At 30.8% G+C, this 20,338-nt stretch overlaps 1 protein-coding gene across 1 annotated transcript in view; it reads right to left on the bottom strand.

The window, feature by feature from the left end:
• Window positions 1-252: 252 nt before the first annotated feature.
• PpV (Protein phosphatase V) overlaps window positions 253-20,338 on the bottom strand; it is a 93,714-nt gene continuing 73,628 nt past the window's right edge. Inside the window, exons 9-10 of the mRNA XM_085823178.1 lie at window positions 15,207-15,264; window positions 253-556 (exon numbers count right to left, since the gene is read on the bottom strand). Of these exons, the coding sequence (XP_085679304.1) occupies window positions 366-556; window positions 15,207-15,264 (249 nt within the window). The 3' untranslated portion in view covers window positions 253-365. The remainder of the gene's footprint in view (window positions 557-15,206; window positions 15,265-20,338) is intronic.

The following is a 20,338-nucleotide window of genomic DNA, read 5'->3' as shown; positions in this document are numbered from 1 at the left end:
AGAATAAATTTTGGGCAAAACTCCGATAGTGAAGATGATTTAAATTATCAGACAGCATACAGTATGTTAGAACCCATAGGCTATGGAGAGCAATAGGCTCATATCATGGTAAAGAAAAAGCATTTCATCTAGAAAAAAAGTAAATTTAAGAACATTCAATTAATTGTTTAACTACTGGTAATAAAATTGTCATACCAATTTATAAAATATATCATGTTTTACAGATAAGTTTTCTTCATATAAGAGATCCAATTCTTTACAAAAACTTTATTTAATTTTTTTATATGTACATTATGCATAAGACAGCAAGGTCTTAACAGTTTTTATTACATAAGAAACAATTCAAAATAACTGCTATGAAATCATTACAAAAAGTATGGTGTTGTTATTCGAGGTGGAATGACACGTTCTGAGTCAGGCACGGCACTAAAGAGCTTAGCTTTACGAGTATCTACATCTGAGAAAGCAAGAACGGCAGCTATATTACCACATCTGTAACAATAATTTGGTGCAGACCATACTGTGACCAATTTTTCATCAAACATATATTTGTAACCTGTAAATAAAATAATATAATAATATTAATATATGCCAAAAAAGATTCACAGATATGCAAAATTTATGCAATGATGATTTTAAAATGGATTTAATATTTTAATGTAGTCAAACCCAGCTTTGGCAAACCTGGTTTATAAGTAGCCCTGATTATAATAAACAAACTTTTTTTTGTTCCATCCAATTTCCTTCACACTTGTTGCTATTTTTATACAGCTAAAACAAACTTCCAGATGTACAAAAATAGATATAGAGAATTTTATGGATATATTTGAATGAAATATTTGTAATTTTCATAATTTTGTCCAGAATTCTGACAAGTTTTGAATGAAAAATGGGGAGCCTAAAATCAACCATGTTTAAGATTTTAGGCTCCCACCCATATTAGAAATAAGGAAATCCCTTTCATGTTAGTCATTTTTATCTTCATCCCTTTTTTCCCTGTATTCTTAAATAAAGGCTATGCAAGGCAAGTGCAGACTAGTTTTTGGAAAATCAGAACGCATAACAAGCATATTGTAGGACATCAGTGGCATATGTGATGAATAAGACAAAAAAAGTGAATGGGTTCTTTGATTCAATTCAAGTTCTTTTATTCAACTGTCAGGTGGAGTCTGTCCAAGGCTAATGCTGTCATGGAAATTTTGAATGTTCAAGGCTAACGCTGTTGTGTAAATTTTTAAAAAATTTTTATTGTTCAGGAAAAGAGATGTAATTAATAGATTCTGATAAAATTGCATTATTTTGAAAGACTATGCTTTTCTTTTTACTTCCTTGTATGAAGTAAAGGAAGTTTTGTAATCACGAAAAGTGGTATCTGTAAGAACGTATATATATATACGTGCAAATTAAAATATGTCAAAGAAATTAAGGCAATATATCAAAAGAAAACAAATCCAGGTATGAAATACCAGGAGAGTTTTTATATTAAATCAAAAAAATAATTTGTTCTCATAGTAAGTTTTGGGAAATCTGTGCTTTCTTAGCGAAATTCTGGCCGCTCAGAGGGTTAAAGATGTTTTTGCATGACATCTGTATGTAAGGACAATAAAAGACTCTTTTTTTCCCCAAACGAATTATAAAACATTTAAAGTGGATTCAAAAGAGATTTTTTCATGGCGTCGGTACATACGTGTGCATGTATCTCGCATAACTCAAAAACATGTAGCCTCAGAAATGTGGAAATTTTACATATAGGACTGCTATAACATGTAGTTGTGCACCTCCCTTTTTGGTTGCAATTGGCCACACCAAAAGTATATATATATATCTTGTACAGTTTTTGCTTTAAAAATGATTAAATTATGCTCTTATCTTCGAGTTAAGGTTTTTATGCCTTTGGTTAATCTGCATGCAATTGTTGCAGAATTATCAACAATTTAATAGATGTTTAAGTACGGGTAAGCCTAATTTTTTTTTTACTATAACAGTCATATTTGTTTACATTTGAAACTTAGCAGAATAGTGAAAGTTATTCTGCAACTTCAGTGTCTTTTTGTTGAGTGGAACCAAAAGGAAACTTGGTTTTGTGCACTGAAAAATCTGCCTTTTTGCCTGCTGGCCGAACTGCTTGTTTTTGAGTAGATACTCCAATTTAAATTGTAAAAACTGCTTTTTTTAACTGTTTGGTGTTTTATATTTTTAAATTTTTAATAAGGATCTTTTTGAGGTTTTTATGTATTTTTGCCTTGTTGCGAAGTGAGAAATGAATTAATTGAATGAGAAATCTATCTCTAATGAAATTCGAGGAAATAAGTTTAAAAGAAATGCAAGAAAAAGTGCGTACATTTTAATACAGTGAAGTCAGGTGGTGTACACATCAGATTTTTTAAATTTTTTATATCAGATCAGATGTAGCAAATCAAACTTGTGGTCCCTTAAAGTTTGCTATTGTGGAGTTTGACTGCAATTACTATATTATTGGCATGATACCAAAACTACAAATCTGCATTTCTTGCTGCTTCTCATTCATTTTTTCTTCAAGTTTTACATTATGTGAAACTGTACTAGTTCAGGTTCTTCCAATTTTTAAAAATTTTTTTCATTATTTAAGATTTTTTCTCAAAACAATGATTATGCATTTTCGCGTGTTTGACATGACATTCAAGATATGTAAATATAATTATTGAATATTTTTTTCTTTTTAAACACATTGTGTTAAATCCCTTAAACTGGAATTTCAATTCTTTAACCTTTCTCTTCCAATATCAAAAATAGATATCATCTTGATATTTAACCCTGTAACACAGCTAACAGACCTTACTATACCGAGCTCTGGTAACTGAGAGTAACTTACTTACTCTTAATTTTGGTGTGGAAAGAATGGAAATGATAAATATATTTCAGTCACATTATTGCCTTACTTAAATTTCTTCTACTGATTTGCCTTACTTAATTTCGTCCACTGATTCTACTGATAACGCCTTCATTAGAGAAAAATAACTGATATATCAAATGAGAAAAGATAGACAACTATGTAAAACTTAAAATTAAGTTAATTAGAAGTTATTAATTTTTAAATGATTTTCCGTGTGTAAATCTGTGAATTTTGAGCTATTCGCCAACCCAACGGTCGACCAGATACCAGCTACCTCCCCTCTGTCGCTTCCGAATTGCAGCCTGTCAACAAAAAGTTAACAATAGCAAGCGGAGTATTGATTAAGCTGGAAATAATTAAGCGACAAAAACAGTTCCACCACCATTGTACCTATCATTCAGAATGCAACAAAAGTTTCTAAATTTCGAGAAATTTGGATAATTAGATCAAAAGTTATAATTTTTATCACCAATTTATTGGACCCACACGGGAAGACCTAAGAAAAAATCCCTAATGTCGCTATTGAGTCTCATTCAAATTAGCCTTTTTAATTAATATCTCTGCTGATTAAAGTCATACAAAGATGAGAATGGTATCAATGGATTACGACGTTTTTGGAATCAGGTGTCTCGAAATTCAACCAACCGCCGTTCTATAGATATTTGTGAAAAAATTAATTGGTGCATAGCCAAACCACTTTAATAGGGAAAAAACCCAACAAAGTAAGTGAAAAATGTAGGAGGGGAATAGTAGTTTTTAATTAATATCTTGGCTAATTTAAGTCGTACGAAGACATTTTGTAGCCTATAACATTTTCTAATATATCAAAAATATTTTTTGAAAATTTCATGATGATCGGTTAAGTAATTAAGGCGTGAAAGTGTAACAAACAAACACACAAACTCACAATCACATTTGTAAATTAGTAAGGATTTAACTAATGTGGTGGACGTTTATGTGATAAAATCTTTTGTCCCATATGCCAGTATATCAAAACTGGCCAACGCCACAGGATCAGAAATATACTGTGGAGATCAGCAACAAGTGGAGCCCTCCAAAGTCATATGAAATTAAATGAGAAGAGTGAGGCAGTTACCATATTAATACGGTGTCCACCAATAACATCGCGGAGAAAACAATGCAAGGTGAAAACGTCGTGCTACAAAACATTGCAGCCCTAAAACATTGTCGTAGAAAATAAAGCAGTTAAAAAACTTCGTAGTTTAAAAACATCGTCGTCGAAAATATCGTGGTAAAAAAAGTATCTATAAATCATCGCATGACAATAACATCGCAAACATGCTTTTTTCAGGCTTTAATAACTGTAAATGGAAATATGGTCCTCATAAGGATTTGTGAGCGCAAGATATAAAGAAGGATAATTTTTACTTTCACAGCTTTTTATTGACTAATAAATTTTTGCTGAAAAAGTTAAATTATTGCATTAAGTTATTGCATTAATTAATTTAAGGCAACTTATAGATTATACTTTTCATGAAAAATTGCCAGTAAAAACTTTATAAAAAGGATTTATTAATGGCCTTTGTTAGTTAACTATGTCGGTTTAAAATTCTATTGAGTGATACAAGTTGCATTAATTTTCTATGCGTAAGTTTCCTTCTTATTTTCTCATAAAAAATTTATTAGTGAATAAAAAATATGAAAGTAAAAATTATCCTTCTTTCCATGAAAAAAGCATGTCTGCGATGTTATCGTTATGCGATGATTTGTAGATACTTTATTTTTTACCATGATATTTTCGACGACGATGTTTTTAAACTGCGAAGTTTTTTAACTGCTTTATTTTCGACGACGATGTTTTAGAACTGCGATGTTTTGTAGCACGACGTTTTCGCCTTGCGTTGTTTTCTCCGCAACGTTTTCAGCTGTAACCATTAATACATCATCTTCTCCACCTATGCATCCTATTCACCTTAGCAGCAAATGGCAAATTTTGAGTGAGGTACTCCAGCAAATTATCTCAATCTAGAGAGCTGGGCAAGTGTTTTGTTGAAAGATGTCATTCTTTCACGATTTCATTCAAATGTGGTAGTAATTAACTTTCCAATATGTAAAATCCTCCGAATAACACAGGCCTACCTGTCTGCTCTAAAAGAAAAGCTGGACACAATGAATACTTGTAAAATAAGTATAAAAAAATTTAATATGTCTATTTTTAGTGCAATAAATATGGTTTTAGTTGTGTATTTTTAATTTTTAAAATGCTTCATAAGCTTGTGAAAATAATCTTGTTTTTAAAATTAACATAATTACTATTTCTGAGGTACAAGAAAAAGTGTAAACTGGTATAAAGAATTTTTTGGATGCCTATTCTTTCATTTTATGTCATGGCAATTTTTTACAGTGTGTACATTGATCAACCAAAACATACCACTACTCTCCTAATATGTTGCTCCACCTTTGCCATGCAAAACAGTTGCTATCCACTGTAGTTATGGATTCTCTATTCTCTTTTTCTTGATAAGCAATTGGGCGAAAATTGCACCAAATTTGCAAGCACAAGTCATGCAATTCTCATACATGCATGATGAGATCTGAGTAGGCAATTCATAACATCTCAAGTATACTATATGGTGAATTATAAGAAACCAGAACATTGAGAAAAAAATCATCAGCAGAGTTCTTCAAACCACTAAAGCATAATTCCAGCCTTATGACAAAGACATTGTGCTGAAATAATCCATTTCTGGTGGGAAAGACAGAAACCATGAAAAAGTACGAATAATCACCAATCGGGATACCCATGAGAACATGTACTAAAAAATTTTGCCTCCCCACCAGTCTGTTTATGCATCCAGTCATCACCTGAACAACATACCCCAATATGGCCAATAATGTTTTGTAAAAGAAATCATGAATCATATATGACCAGGCAACTTGTTTCCATGATAGCATGGTCTAATCGCAAAGTTCATAGGTCCAATGTACTCATAAAAGTTACAAACTGGTTTAACAAAGATATGCATATATACTCAGATAGACTTGTACACTGCACAAAAAAAGGGGTAGACAGTTCTATATCTCCCAATGCATGCACTAAAAAATAAAAGTAGACAGTTGTTTTACCACATGCATAATTTATTTATAAAAATCCATTTCAGATTTTTAAAATCTTATTTTGTTAAATATCAATAAGCATTATGTGAGGAAATAGATTTAAAATTTTCAAATTCAAACAAAATAATACTCTGAATTTTACGTTACAACTCATGCCTAGCCAACGACAAGTTGATATTAATTTTTCCACAGAAGCGATATTAAAATAGGAATGATTACACCAGGCACTTAATTTTCATAACAAAATAGATAAACGATATTGAATAAAAGATCATATTCATTTGCACTTTTATTTAACTTTTAAGATTAACAAAATTTAAATTTATGGCAAGTGTATGTGATACAAAGACATACTTGCCAACCTATGACACTCAAAAATCAGGAGATTTTTCTTAATGTTAAAAAGACTTTTTAAATGATGAAAATATAGTTTTTAATTATATAGTTTTTAATAATGAATTAACTTTAAATAGTAACTAATTCTTAAATGCAAGCAACACAAAAAAACCTTACACATAAAAAACACTTTTATTACTTTCATCGTATAAAAAAAAAAAAAAAACTTTAATCAGTTTTCGTACAAATGTTATAAACAGTGGCAGATTTTGCTTTCTTTAAGACAGAAACTTCATAATTTTGTTCATAGTAATTGGCCACATAGGCCTGCTTTCGCTAATAAAAGTTTTTCTAATGTGTCATCATTAATATTAGATCTAAATTTAGTCCTCGTTTTCGCAACAACACTGAAAATCCTCTCGCACTCTGCATTACTATGGGGAACTGTCAAGATGGCCAACATAATTGTAGACGGTTCAGTATATTTCAAAATTTCATCAGCATCTTTCAGTTTTCCAATTAAACTCCACTGGGTGTCAATCCTAGCTGATTTTATAACTTCATCCAAATTTTCTAATTGTAAACTGCTGTTATGCAGCTGTTGGAACTGTTTCAATTTTTTATTCCTTTTAGAACTCCTTTCAAGATAATAATAAATATCAACAATGTGTTCATCCACATTTATTGGTAAAGAAGCTGCCCTTTTTTTAGCTGCAAAATTTAAGAGGTAGCAGGTGCACCTCATAATCTGCAAATTGGATTTTCCTTCCTTAAGATGCCTGCAACATCAGTCTTCCAAGCCTACCAATACTGGTGCATAATCGGCACCAAGTGCTAAGGAATTATCCAGAGTGACTGCATTTTCTTTTAAAGTTTTAATAATTAGCTGTACTACATTAAAGCCTGTCAAATGTCCTTCTGAAGTGGTGACAGAAAGTAAACTGCACTCAATTTCTGAAGACTCTGGATTAAAAAAAAAAAAACAACAATTGGATATAGTTTTGAATCGGTATTATTGCTTCCATCCGTAGAGAGGCAGAACGGAGCTGTTTTAATACAATCAATAACTGAAGATTTATTTTTCAAACCCATTTCTTTAACAATTGCACCTGTTTTGGTCCTTGCAATTGAGTATTTCTTAGCGATTTTACTATCGAGAAACATTTTTCTAAATAAAGCTGCAGCGTGATCCTATGCATTCAGTGGCAGGTTGTGCTCCAGTAAAAAGGCAGAGAACAGACATCTGCATTAATAACTTTTTCGTCCTTTGTTTCCGAAGAAAAATTTAATTTTTTGTTTTTTTCAAAACAACTCATGTTGTTTTTGTGTACGCACATGTTTGAGGACATCCGCCCTTCCACCATACGAAATCGAAAAATCGCAACGACAGGCGGTACACATCGCAAATTTACTACATTTCCTTGAGGAAATAATGGAAGGAAAGTCAACTGTGTACGATTTTTTAAACATACACGAGTATTTCGCCTTTCTTGAAGACATAACAAAAGATGATAATTTCTAAAACTATTTCCCGAAGGCACGTGTACTCACACAACTCGGGACAAAATGACCGAAATAACTAGAGAACATCCAAATAACAGCTTGCTTTGTCCTCATAGGCTAATATATGCCAGATGACGCGCAGTGGAGCACGATGCCCATTGGAGAACTGGAGAACGACATTTCTGGATACGTATATGCTCTCACTCACAAAGCAGAAGTTCCCATCTGATTCGCAAGGTATTATTTTAGATATAATCTAGAGAAAATTCAATTGCTTTCAGACGTCCAAAATCACTTATTTTTTTTCACAGAAATCGTGAGAAATTTTAAGAATAAGAAAAAGTCAGGAGAAATATATTGTAAATCAGGTTGCCGGGAGAGCGGTCGAAAATTGGGAGTCTCCTGCCTAAATTGGGCAACTCTGCAAAAATTACTAATACTCACAATTACTATGAGTTGGCAACTCTGCAAAAATTACTAATACTCACAATTATACAGTTATATAATTTAAATAATCCTTTAAAAGTAGATGATCATGTTGTGCTCAGCAAACCAACAACAGAAAAATATCCTGTCTTTATGTCTGGACTGATAAAGTAAATGTAAAGGTGAATAAAATTTCACACAAGATGTTATTTTTATTTATAAATAAAATCTAGTATAACTAGATACATCATATTTAGTAAACTCGGCACATGCATGCAACCTTTTAAAGATGTCAGAAACTTCAAAGTGTAATCAATATTTAAATTTTTAAGTGAAATGTGGGAAGTATTAAAAATTCACTCCTATTTCCCTAGTCCGACATACATACATAGGGCCAGCCTCAAATCTAGGACCAGCGCAGCCACACTGGGTAAAAGAATGGAGTGGCAAAATTTTTAAAATTGAGAGAAGGAATGACCAGTATAGGGATGGTAATTTTTTTAAAAATTTAGATAAGCAGAATTTAGGATCTGCAGAGATTGGAATAGATAACAAAATGTTTATTGCCAGCCCTGCATGTACACTGTGGGAAAAAAAAAAAAAAAAAAAAAAAAAAAAAAAAAAAAAAAGAAAAGAAAAAAAAGAACAGTTCTATTCTTCCATTCTACTGGGCCGATTGACGAAATTCAGATTGCGTTTGTTGTGTCTCGAAAGCACAACTTACGATATATATTAGATTTATATATAGCATCATTCTAACATAGGTATTTTGACACAAAATCGAACTTTTTCTGAAATGACATGCCATTTCCCCCCCTCCCCCATATTTCGATTTCCGCCAAGAATAATTTACTTGGTGAACTTCTTAATTTATAGCAAACTATTTCCCTTTTCTTTTTTTATTGTCGACGAGTGGGAAAAAGTCATTGTTAATAATTTTAACAAAGTGCATAAACCACGTTTGGCGTTATTATCGCTAAAAAAAAAGTTGCCAAATTTCAAAATGCTCCAATATGCAAGTTCATGTATATCTTAGAAAATTCTGAATAAAAAAAACTTTAATATATTGTAAGTGTGTCTAGAAATGAATTAACATGATGCTAAAAATTTTATAGGTTATAATACAAAAATTGTTTCAAAAATTTATAAAAATATTTAAAAATACAAATTTTCAAAATAAATCTTAAAAAATGTGCGAATTATGTTCAGATTAAGACTAAATTTCAAATTGTGGAAGAAGGAATCAAGTAAGTTTAATAAAAAAAAAAAAAAAAGAGATATTAATAAATATATAACAAATTCAATTAACATTGAGGAGCTAAAATTTTGAGAGCTAATTTTTTAAAAACTACTCGTGCGATTTTTACAAAACTCGGCAGTTTTGCATAATTTGAGTTGTAGAATCGAAATATGGAAAAAAATTGGCATGTAATTTCGGAAAAAGTCCGTTTTTGTGTCAAAATACCTATATTAGAACAACGCTATGTATAAATCTAATACATATATTAAGTCGTGCTTTTGAGACATGAAAAAAGCAAGTTGAATTTCATCAATCAGTCCAGTAGAACGGGAGATATAGAACTGTCTAACCTTTTTTTTTTTTTTCCCCCCCCACAGTGTACATACACCTGCACTGCATTTAGCTGTCTGGTTAACAACTAGCATTTGCCACCAAACAGGGCAATCTTTGATATCTGGCTGCATTATCAAGGATGAATGACCATTGCCTCAGAAACTACTGATTACACAATTTTTCTTCCATCTTTCATAGGTACTAACAGTAACAGCTTCACAGACACCCAAAGAGCAATGCCTGTTAAGGACATACTTGTTTTTAATCTTCGACCATCACAATCTGACCTTTATCAGAGTTGTTTAAGTCAACAACCTTTCCTATTAGATGCACATACAACAACCAACCAAAAGACAACTCTGTATTCCTAGCAACTATTAAATAACATCTCACCTTGTCACATCATTCTGACAGCCACATTCTCACACAGTAATGATTCGCCATGTTTTGGTTCAGCAATGAATCTGACTCAAGCAATTAAAAATATTCAAATGAAATTAAAAAATACTCATTAAACAACAGCAAAAAATTTGATGCCAGGCAGAAAAACTAGAAATAACATTAATAAATAGGCTTAGTGTCACTGCTTTTATGGAAAGATAATTTTTTATGATGTTTTTCAGGGCTAACATGAAGAAGAAAAGCTGCAGTTTGTTTACATATCTGCAAAGATAAGAAAAATATAATATTTATAACAACTTGGTCCAGAATGCAAAGATGGTTTATGCTCAAGTAGCTTTTTTCATTTCAAACTTCACAAGCTTTTTGAATATCAAAATAAATTTTATACTCTGTTTAAAAACAATGCTTCAAATTTATTATTTTTCATAAAAACTGTTAAACTTTTAATAAAATTTAATTTCCAAAAGTGACTTTCAAAATTATCTATCTACCTATAGACAGATAATTTATAAAGATGTATAAAAAAGAATAAATACAAAGTAATTCAAAACCTAATCCATCTGCACGCTAAAAGCAGCAACAAGTAGCAGTAATAATGCAAAATAAATTAAATTAAGTAATACATTTAAAACTCATCTCATATTCAATTCAGAATAAACGTAATCAAAAAACAGAAAAACGCTCACAAACCACAAGAAAAGGCGTCATCAGAAGAAAGCTGGGAATCCGCAAGAAAAGGTTATTTAAAACATGTATGTATTGCTTCTAAAAAGAAGAAGGGATATTTGGATTTCAAAATATTTATCAATAGGATGTTTAAATTTGATCCTGAACTACTAAAAGGACAAAAACTATCTTATCTTTCATCTATTACTAGCGGACTATGTGCTAGACAAAAATGTTTACTGATTATTTCCAGGTTATCTGCCTTTATTCAAGATCTGTCCCTTCCTAAGACTACCTCAAAATGTTGACATCAATCAGGGTTTGTACACATTTCTTTAAATTAACATTATGGATTTTTAAGAACCATAAAAAAAATTAAGAACCTATCAGCAAATGGAAATGAATAAATTACAGCAATCAATTTTCACTCTTACGATATCGCTCTTAGAATAAAACAGAATTATGTAGGCTGCATTGATATTAAACAATCTATTATTTAACATAGTGCTAATATAAACATTCGTGTGTCAGATTTATATCCAATTCCTTTTTTTATTCTATTTTTTCCTCTACTATGTATGATCCCATTACATTTTGTATTGCCTTCAGATATATTTCAGATCCTTCCCTTTTCATTTCAGAAAGCCTCACCTCCAGTCTATTATGGCACGAAGGTGCTATTTATCAGAGGAAGAATACATTCGTATGGTTAATGAACCATTTACCGATACAGATGAGAGTGATGCTTCATTTTCTAAAGAGTTACAAAGTGATACTTCACCATGCTTCGAGATTTACAATAGTCTTCATTTTAAATTTTGTTACTTCTTACTGTAAATAGTCTTTATTGTGTTGTTTTATTAATTTTAAACTTTATTGATGAATTTTTATCAATTAAAAATTTGGAATAATTTTAATAGCACTTCCGAAAATTATTTTACAAGATAAGCAATTTTTTTAATATATTTCCATATAAAATAGAGAAAAAAAGGTTATTAAACGCTAATTTTAACATACATAAGAACTCAAGTAATAATCTCAAATGGTACCAAAAATTACAATGCTAGAAGTGACTTTTTTTCACTGATTTTTAAAAATAAAATTAGGCTTAGGGATGCAAAACCCCCGTCCTGTGCGATGACTGCCTTCAATTCCCTTCCATCATGCATGAGAGTCTTAAACAAAGATGCATCATCGCGAAAGGGTTAATAAGAGGCTTCTTTGTGTTATTTAAACAATGGCGGCATTAATAATAAGGAAACACTGCAGAAAATTTAGGTAACTTCATTATCCCCCCATAAAAAAATTCTCCAAACAGAATGAAATTCCAATACCACAAATCTTTAGCGTAAAATATACTCTACATACAAAGCTAACACATACTTAAATACTTTGAAAGAATTACACACAAAGGAAAACATTTATCATAAAATTTAGAACAAACAAAATTAATTTTAATGTAATTGGCAACAGCTTTTTGCTTTTGCTAAAAAGTAATTTCAAAAACTGCTATAACATTTATTATCTTGGTTAAATTTTAGAATCAAGATATTGGATAAAACCATGTACAATATTTTTTCTTAATTTTATGAAATTCACAAATCACCCCCCCTTTTTTTTTTGACAAACTGAACTTAAAATTGCCAAAATAATAATAAGTCACCAAATATCATGCCGCATAGTTTTTCGTGCAATAAAGAGAATCAATTAAAATGGCAAGGTTTGCCAACAGTACGTGCTTTCAATTATGGAGACAATCATCAAAACTAGCAAAATATTATACACATTTAAAAATCAGAAAATATTAATTTCATGCACGAGATCTTCAAACTATAGCAGTTTGAGTCAAAATTACAAACAATTCATGAAAGTTGGCAGATATACATTAATCGCGTTTTTATAAATTTTGCTAGAACGTATAGGTCATTAGAAAAATTGCCTCAAAAGCTAACCACTGTCAAATCTTTATTTATTGCTATTTGGCTGATCATACCTTCCAATGTTTCCATTGGCACTGAACCAGGCACAGTTAAATTTTCCACATAAATATGAGACCCTCCCCAGATCTAGATTCTTCTAATACTGGCAGAATTTTTTCAGAACATCCTCCTCCTTTTTCAACTGCCCGAATCATGACTTTGTCCAGACAAACATTAACTCACCACATGTGGCTGTATTGTATCAAACAATACAGATATATTATTTTACAGGTACTGTTTTATTATGAATAACCCCAAAATTGAGCTTTATTCAAAATATAATTTTGGAAGAATTTCAATATCTAATTATTCAAACTCTACACCAATTTGAGTTTATTTATATTAATATAATTCTCAATACCAATTTTATTGATGTTTTTGAAATACTGGTTGCTTTCAAAAGATATGGTTGCTGGAGACATTTCTCTGTGTCATAAAAACTATTGATTATAAAGTGGATAAATACTAGATGAATGCTGGAAGAAATACACAGAAAAATTATGCATAAAAATCAGACATGTTAAAAAATTATTTTTCAAAATAATAATAATAATAATAATAACATAAAAGAGTACATATATACTTAAAAAATATAATAAAATTAGCAAAAGGTTAAGGAAATTTGAAAAAGCTCTTCAGAAACCTCTATTTTTAAGAAAATTAAATGACCAGATTTCATATTGTTTAATATTTAAAAGTTTTATGTTTTATTAATTATAAATACAGTTCATTACATAACAGATTTTTTTAATTAAAATTAAGAAAATTTATAAATAATCAGGGACAGTTTACAAATCTTTGCTTCACAAATCCATATGTCGAAATTGGAATATATGGGGCTATTCTCTTAAGTGTGTGCAAACTTCAAGAAAGGATAAATTACTCAGAGATGACTCGGAAATGCATAGCAATATAAGGATGGAAATGCATTCGTAGTGCACTAGGTGTTGTTATGGAACAGTTAAAACCTTTACCTGCGAAATTAGGCATTATCAACAATCAACTGCAGAAGAAGTAAGATGGAATGTTTCAGTAACTTGAGTTAGTAGATATGCATCTAGCATATGGAATGGCCAACTGTAATGGGCTAGCAGCTGTGCACCCGTACAGTAAGTAGCCCTTCAATAGGCAGATACCAAATCATCAGATGTTTACATGGCTGCAAATATTGCGCAATACAAGATCTTTCAGGAAGGAATTATTATCAAAGGAACTCAGAATGAAGGAAACAAGGAAAGAACAACAAGGAAAGCTGCAGTACAAGAGATGGTACTTCGTTATGCAGAAAGGAATTCACATGTCAGCACGAGTGACTGCTAAGTCTCACTGTTTCCCAAATCATTGGAGAATCCTGCACTCAAAACCACTTGTTTCCATAATATGAGAAGAGCATACAGCAACTGCTTTGTGCCAATTACACACTGTGAGTTGCATTTGCTGAATGGTACAAATAGAAATGTGCAACAGAATTTCATTTTCCTACTGCTATCCTGTTCACTGATGAGGCATACTTTAGCACAGGAGGCTCTTTCAACGCATATAACACACAAATAGGACAACACAAGGAGTATCTGAGCACATGCAGTATAACACCAGTTTTCTGTCAATGTTTGGTGTGCAATAGGCCCATATCTCATGCTTATTCATTTGGATGGTTGGTCTTGTAAGATTTTCTTGGGGAAGTCCTTCCCAGATTGTTAGATGAGCAAAGCGTCCAGCTGTCGTGGCACAATGATATGTGGTTTCCCAGCCCATTTTATTCCTTGTGTTTTGCAAGACTTAACATTCAGTCAAAGAAGGTATATTAGTCATTGTGGTCTTATTCATTGGCCTGCATGTTTGCTAGACCTATCCTGCCTAGATTTCTTTCTCTGGGGTTGTGTGAAAAGGCTGGTATATGAAACATCCGTGGCCAGTGAGGAGGATCTTGGGGTGTGCATTAGCGTAGCTAGCACAATCATCTGTGAGACTACCGGTATATTCCAAAAAGTATATCATTTTATACTGTGCCAGTGTCCCACTTGTATCATAGCTGGTGGCTGCTACTTTGAACACTTATTGTGAGCTATTTAAATATCGAAACAATAATCATTTGCTGATTAAAATATTATTATTCACATCACTCTCTCTTTCATTTGTGTTTTCTTCTATGCACACTAGAACATGAGAACTGCATTTCCACCATTTTTAAATTTTAAGTTTTTGCCAGTTTAAAAAAATTAATACTTGAAAAATAATGTGACAGTTTTTACTTTTTTATCATTTTTTACTGATTAACATATATCAAGTGCAATTACTTTAATTAAAAAAATTATTAAAATTACTATATGAAACATTTGTGAACTAGAAAATGTTCAAAAGATTTATTTACCTTCATGGACAAGTTGATGTGCTCTACAAATCAGCTTCAGGTCATTCAAATGCATAAACTAAAATAGTTTTTTTCGTTAACATAGTGCTGTTCAGATTACATAACATGCAAGCAATTAGAAAGTATACAAACATTTCTAAAAATAGTTTTTAGCTGTAAAATTTTAAAAGGCAAATTAATTAAATACTGTTGCCATGCTTTGAAGATTAAGTAAATTTCACATTAAGGGAAAAACTGATTGTTTAACCTGCAAAATGATTATTTAAAAAATGATATGGAAAATGAAACTAAAAATCCTAAAATTGTTTCATTTAAAGAGCAAAATTTACCTGTATACTAGAAATAAGTGCTGAAGGTTCTGCTTCTTTTTCCCTTTTTTTAAAAAAAATTTAAAGTTAAATAAATTTAACAACATAATGTGTACTTATATTAAAAAATAATGAGGTATCAAATTATTTAAAAAAAAATTCTAATACACAAAGAAAAGTAAACTTTTGTTTATTTTTAAAAAACTTTTTAGCTGCTTACAAAAAAAAAAAAAAAAAAAAAAAAAAAAAAAAAAAAAAAAAAAATTACAATTTCCTTTTCCCTACATCATATATGCCTATATATACAGTCAAAAGTCATTAATTCGGACACCCATAATCCGGACCTCAAAGCTAAAAACTTTCTGCGCATGCGCAGAGGCGTGTGCGCAAGTGCAGAATACGTTTTCACCTGCGCGTTTAATGTATAAAGGACGGTGTAAGCTAAAATTATCTAATTATCTATTTCAGTTAATGTTAATGATTGCATTGTTCCTTAATCTTTGAATTGGATCCCGCTTATTATTTTTTGCTGACTGTAAGAGCAATTATATAAAAGTAAACTTGAACTTTCGATTATGTCAAATAGAATTTCCGATGCTGGAACTTCCAAAGGATCTACAAAACGAAAGTATGTTTCGATGTCCAACAAACAAAAAGTGGTATTGCTGCAAAAAATGGATAAAGACATGAAGAATATGACAGAGAGGTTAGTGAAAACGAAAAAATTTCGATTGACAAGTTAGTCGGTATTCTCGGCACAGCAATTAACGGGACTTGAACAGCGGAACTTTGTAACTGAACAAGAAATTATGTCTGTTTATAGAATTAAAGAGAAAGTATGATCACATAAAACAGCAACTTAAACAACTTACATTGAAAGAAATGTTTAATAAATTAAACAAATAAATATTAAGCTTTTTTTTTTGGTAAATTTTGATACCCTTTAGATTATAATTGTTCTTTATTTCATAAATTACGGTTTCATATTTTTAATTTTAGAATTTCTGCATGCCATATTACGAGATTTAAACTGATGATCTATAATCCGGAAAAATCGATAATCTGGAATCGCAGAAGTCCCGACGAGTCCGGATTAACGACTTTTGACTGTACATATAAATGCAAACCAGTACATACATATACTAGGGGTTCCTATTTCCCTACATTATGTACGTACTTACATATATACACACACACCAAATATTCCAGCATATAACACGTGCCACTGTGTAATGCACACCTATAATTTCAAACTACATGTTTTAATTTTTAGGTATATATCAAAGTATAACACACATCCTCATCTTTACGTAGAAACCTGAAGGATACATGTGTGATGTTCTTATCTTCTGAAGCCATTAATTCAAAGATTTTCCCCCCACTTTCATACAATAGCATACTGAACTGAAAAACGATAAGGGGAACAATAAGTGTGTGGCAAAAATGTTTGAGGGAGTAAATAATTCTGTAAAGAGGATGTGCCATATTCAGTCCAAGTACAAGAATGTTATTTAGGGTTTTGAGAAAAGTGGGACATAATTTGGGGTACCAATGCACTTCCGACTAGAATAAATACACATAATTAGAAATCAGATACTTCCTCTCTCTGTAGTCATTTCAAGCCCTGATTTTGAAGTGAACCTCGAAGGCTTTCGTAAATCATATTTGCTTTTGTTGAAATATAGTTAATATAGTGTTCCTTTTAAGAGTAAATATGGTTCCCGCTAAACAAAACAAACACAATGTTGGTTTCAAATGCAAAGTCAAAGAAATGATTTTGCGTTTGAAACCATTTGAAATTGGCGAGAAAGAACAGAAATCATGCTGTAGCAAGGATGTTTGGTGTTGATGAAACATCTGTACGTGAGTAGAAGAAAAATAAAAACACAGTAATTACTATGCCAAAGAATAAATGTGCTTTGTATAAAGGAATAACAAAATGGTCTATCCTAGAAGAAAGTATTGCAAAATAGATTCTAGAAAATTGCCAGAATGGATTAATTTCACCAAGAAACAGCATAGATTCATTTGCCTTAAAAATGGGGGGGAGGGGGAAGAAGCAAATGAAATAAAAAAACTCTAAAGCAACTTTGAGCTGTGTCTTTGATTTATGGCATGGAATAAGTTAACTATTAATATGTAAAATAACTATTAATTATGTAAAATAAGTTTTGCAAAGGCTTCCGAAAGATTTGGACAACAAATTAAAAAGTTTCCAGAAGTATGTTTTTGACCTACAAAGGCAAAAAAATTATTTACTGTTACATACTGCAACAGGGTTCGTACACATTTCTGCAAAAGGAAATTAAGTACTTTTAAGGACCATTAATGAAAAAAATTAAGGACCTAAAAGCAAATGGGAACTGAATAAATTCAATTAAAAATATTATATCTAGGCCTGAACGTGAGTAGGATGCATTATTATTAAACATAATTATTAATATGTTTGAGAATAAAATTAATTTTATGAAATTTACCAAGTAGCATTAAATATTTTGCACTCATAATAACTGGACATATTTGAAAGAAGATAAGTGACATTTTACTAACAGCTTTTTTTTTTTTTTTTTTTTTTTTTTTTTTTTTTTTTAATGTCTCATTTTGTCACATACATAGAGGTTTAGTAAATAGTAAGTAGATTTTATGTCCAGCATATGTTAAAATGAGCATTGAAATCATAATCAGCATGATTCATAGCAAAAGACTGGCTGCTGTAACCGCTCCTGCTTGCCTATAAAGAGACCTGCTGATCAGAACAAACCTGAAAGGCCTGATGTAGGCACAGTTAGCAAGTTTTGAAAGTTAGCTGACCTCTGAAAATAATTATAAATCAGATAATAAATTTCAATAAAGGTTTAAATAAGCTTCTTATTCAAAAAGAACTTGGAACATATAAGTCTGTTCTTATGCTAACAAAATCAATTACAGTATGTGGTGATATAATTAAACAAGTCAAATTCAAACTAAAAATGTGGACTAGTGGTTAAAAACTATACAATTTAATTTCAATTTAATCTGATTCAGTAACTCTATTGTCATAATAAACTCAAATGTCAGCAGCAGTAATGGAAAGACTAATAATTACAAATTATCAGAGCTGACAGAACTAATGCAGGGAGCAAGTGGAGGTCAGAAACACACTTGTCTTACACTACAAAAACCTCAGTTTAAAAACTGTCTAATTTGCATCCTGGTGAGGAAATAGAAATGGGAGATTTTAGTAAAGGCTGAAACTGTAAATAACTGGATAATTTACATAATAATAACTGTACATAACTTTGAAGAATAATTTTCTTTCTCTTTACATATTTAGTTTCTTTTTTTAACACATTTCCTTTTCACTTTAAATTTTTGGGATTTAATTAAACACTTCTGTTATTCTAAAAGACTAAATGAATTTAGAATGTATGGAAAAAGCTGCTAATTTTATTTCTTTAGTAATATGAACATTCAGAAGAAATATGAAATACATATGGTAAAGTCTGGTCACAGAGCTGGTGTGGCATAATTTTTAGAATTTAGGGACATACTGAGCAACAAAATCTAGAAATGGCAAAACTTTTAGAATTTAGAGCAGGCACTGTAAGCAGAATTTAGAAAGGCACCAAGCAGCAGAATTTAGGATCCACAGATACTGCGTCAGGTGGCAAAATGCCTAGCGCCAGCTCTGTGTATGATGCATTAAGACATAGATGAATCTTTTGAATTGTCAGTTTTCAATTTCTTTATTAATAAAAAATTTCCTTTCTATAATGTCTGTCCATATGATAAGATTAGAAGTACTTTTGATATTTTCCATGCTTCTGTCTAGTGAAAAGTAGAGAAAATAAAGGGAAGATAAAAATGTTAATAAAGCGATTCTAGAATCAGAAGTAAAACATTCAACTATCATGTTTTCATTGTTCTTCCAGATGTTCTCCAAAATGTAAGAAACAGCGTGTTACTATCATGGAGACATTTTTCATTTTATCACATTTTTCTGGAATCTTTTAGAATCATGGGTCTATAAATTTGCCTTAAAATCTTTATAAACTAAACTTTTTAAGTTTCAATGTCTAAAATCCTAAAGAAAAATTACTCCTACCAATTCTGTAACAGCAAAAACCCAGAAATGTTTTTTAAAAAAATCGGAGGAAAAAAGTGTGAAATTAATTTTATAGAGAAAATTGATGCATTTCTGAGAATTCTGATCATTCTGAGAAATGGGAAAAATTCTTACCATGAAAAAATTAAAAAGCCATTTTTAATTAATTACACAGCTATTTTGCTGTTGCTAAAAGCTGTTTTGTAAACTGTGCTTTATAGCATTATTCCTTATTATTTTTCAGACTCAAAAACTTGTATAAAATGGAACTTTATAATATGACAGTGAACAATAAAAATGCTTTATTTTAATGTTATTTCTTAAATATAATCCCAATATATTACCATTATTTTAATGAAATTTATCAATGTTAGAATGTTCTAAAAAAATCGTCAAAAAATTCCCAGATCTCGGAATTAAAAATTTTCTATAGAAACCGATCTTAAAATTGCCAAAATGTTGATAATCACCAAATTTAGAACCGTTTAATAAAAGAATTCACATCCCCAAAAGCGGAAAGTTGTTTGAGAGCTCTTCATTACAAAAAATGAAATAATTTTGAAATGCTTATGTTTCACTTCTTGCTCAGAAATTTGAGTATCCCACCATTATTTATATTACAAATAGGAACAAATTAGTCATGAACACATTCAAAAAATAGCCATATTTGTCAGTGAATCGCCAAAAATATTCCTGCAAAATGCTAATTCACACTCAAAATGGCAGTCGTAAAAACAGAC

Source organism: Stegodyphus dumicola, chromosome 9 (genome assembly GCF_044657685.1).
Source record: "Stegodyphus dumicola isolate Sdum_Otavi_A_Nest chromosome 9, ASM4465768v1".
NCBI lineage: Eukaryota > Metazoa > Arthropoda > Arachnida > Araneae > Eresidae > Stegodyphus > Stegodyphus dumicola.
The sequence above is the reverse complement of the archived record's forward strand: the minus strand, read 5'-3'. Positions and strand labels throughout refer to the sequence as shown.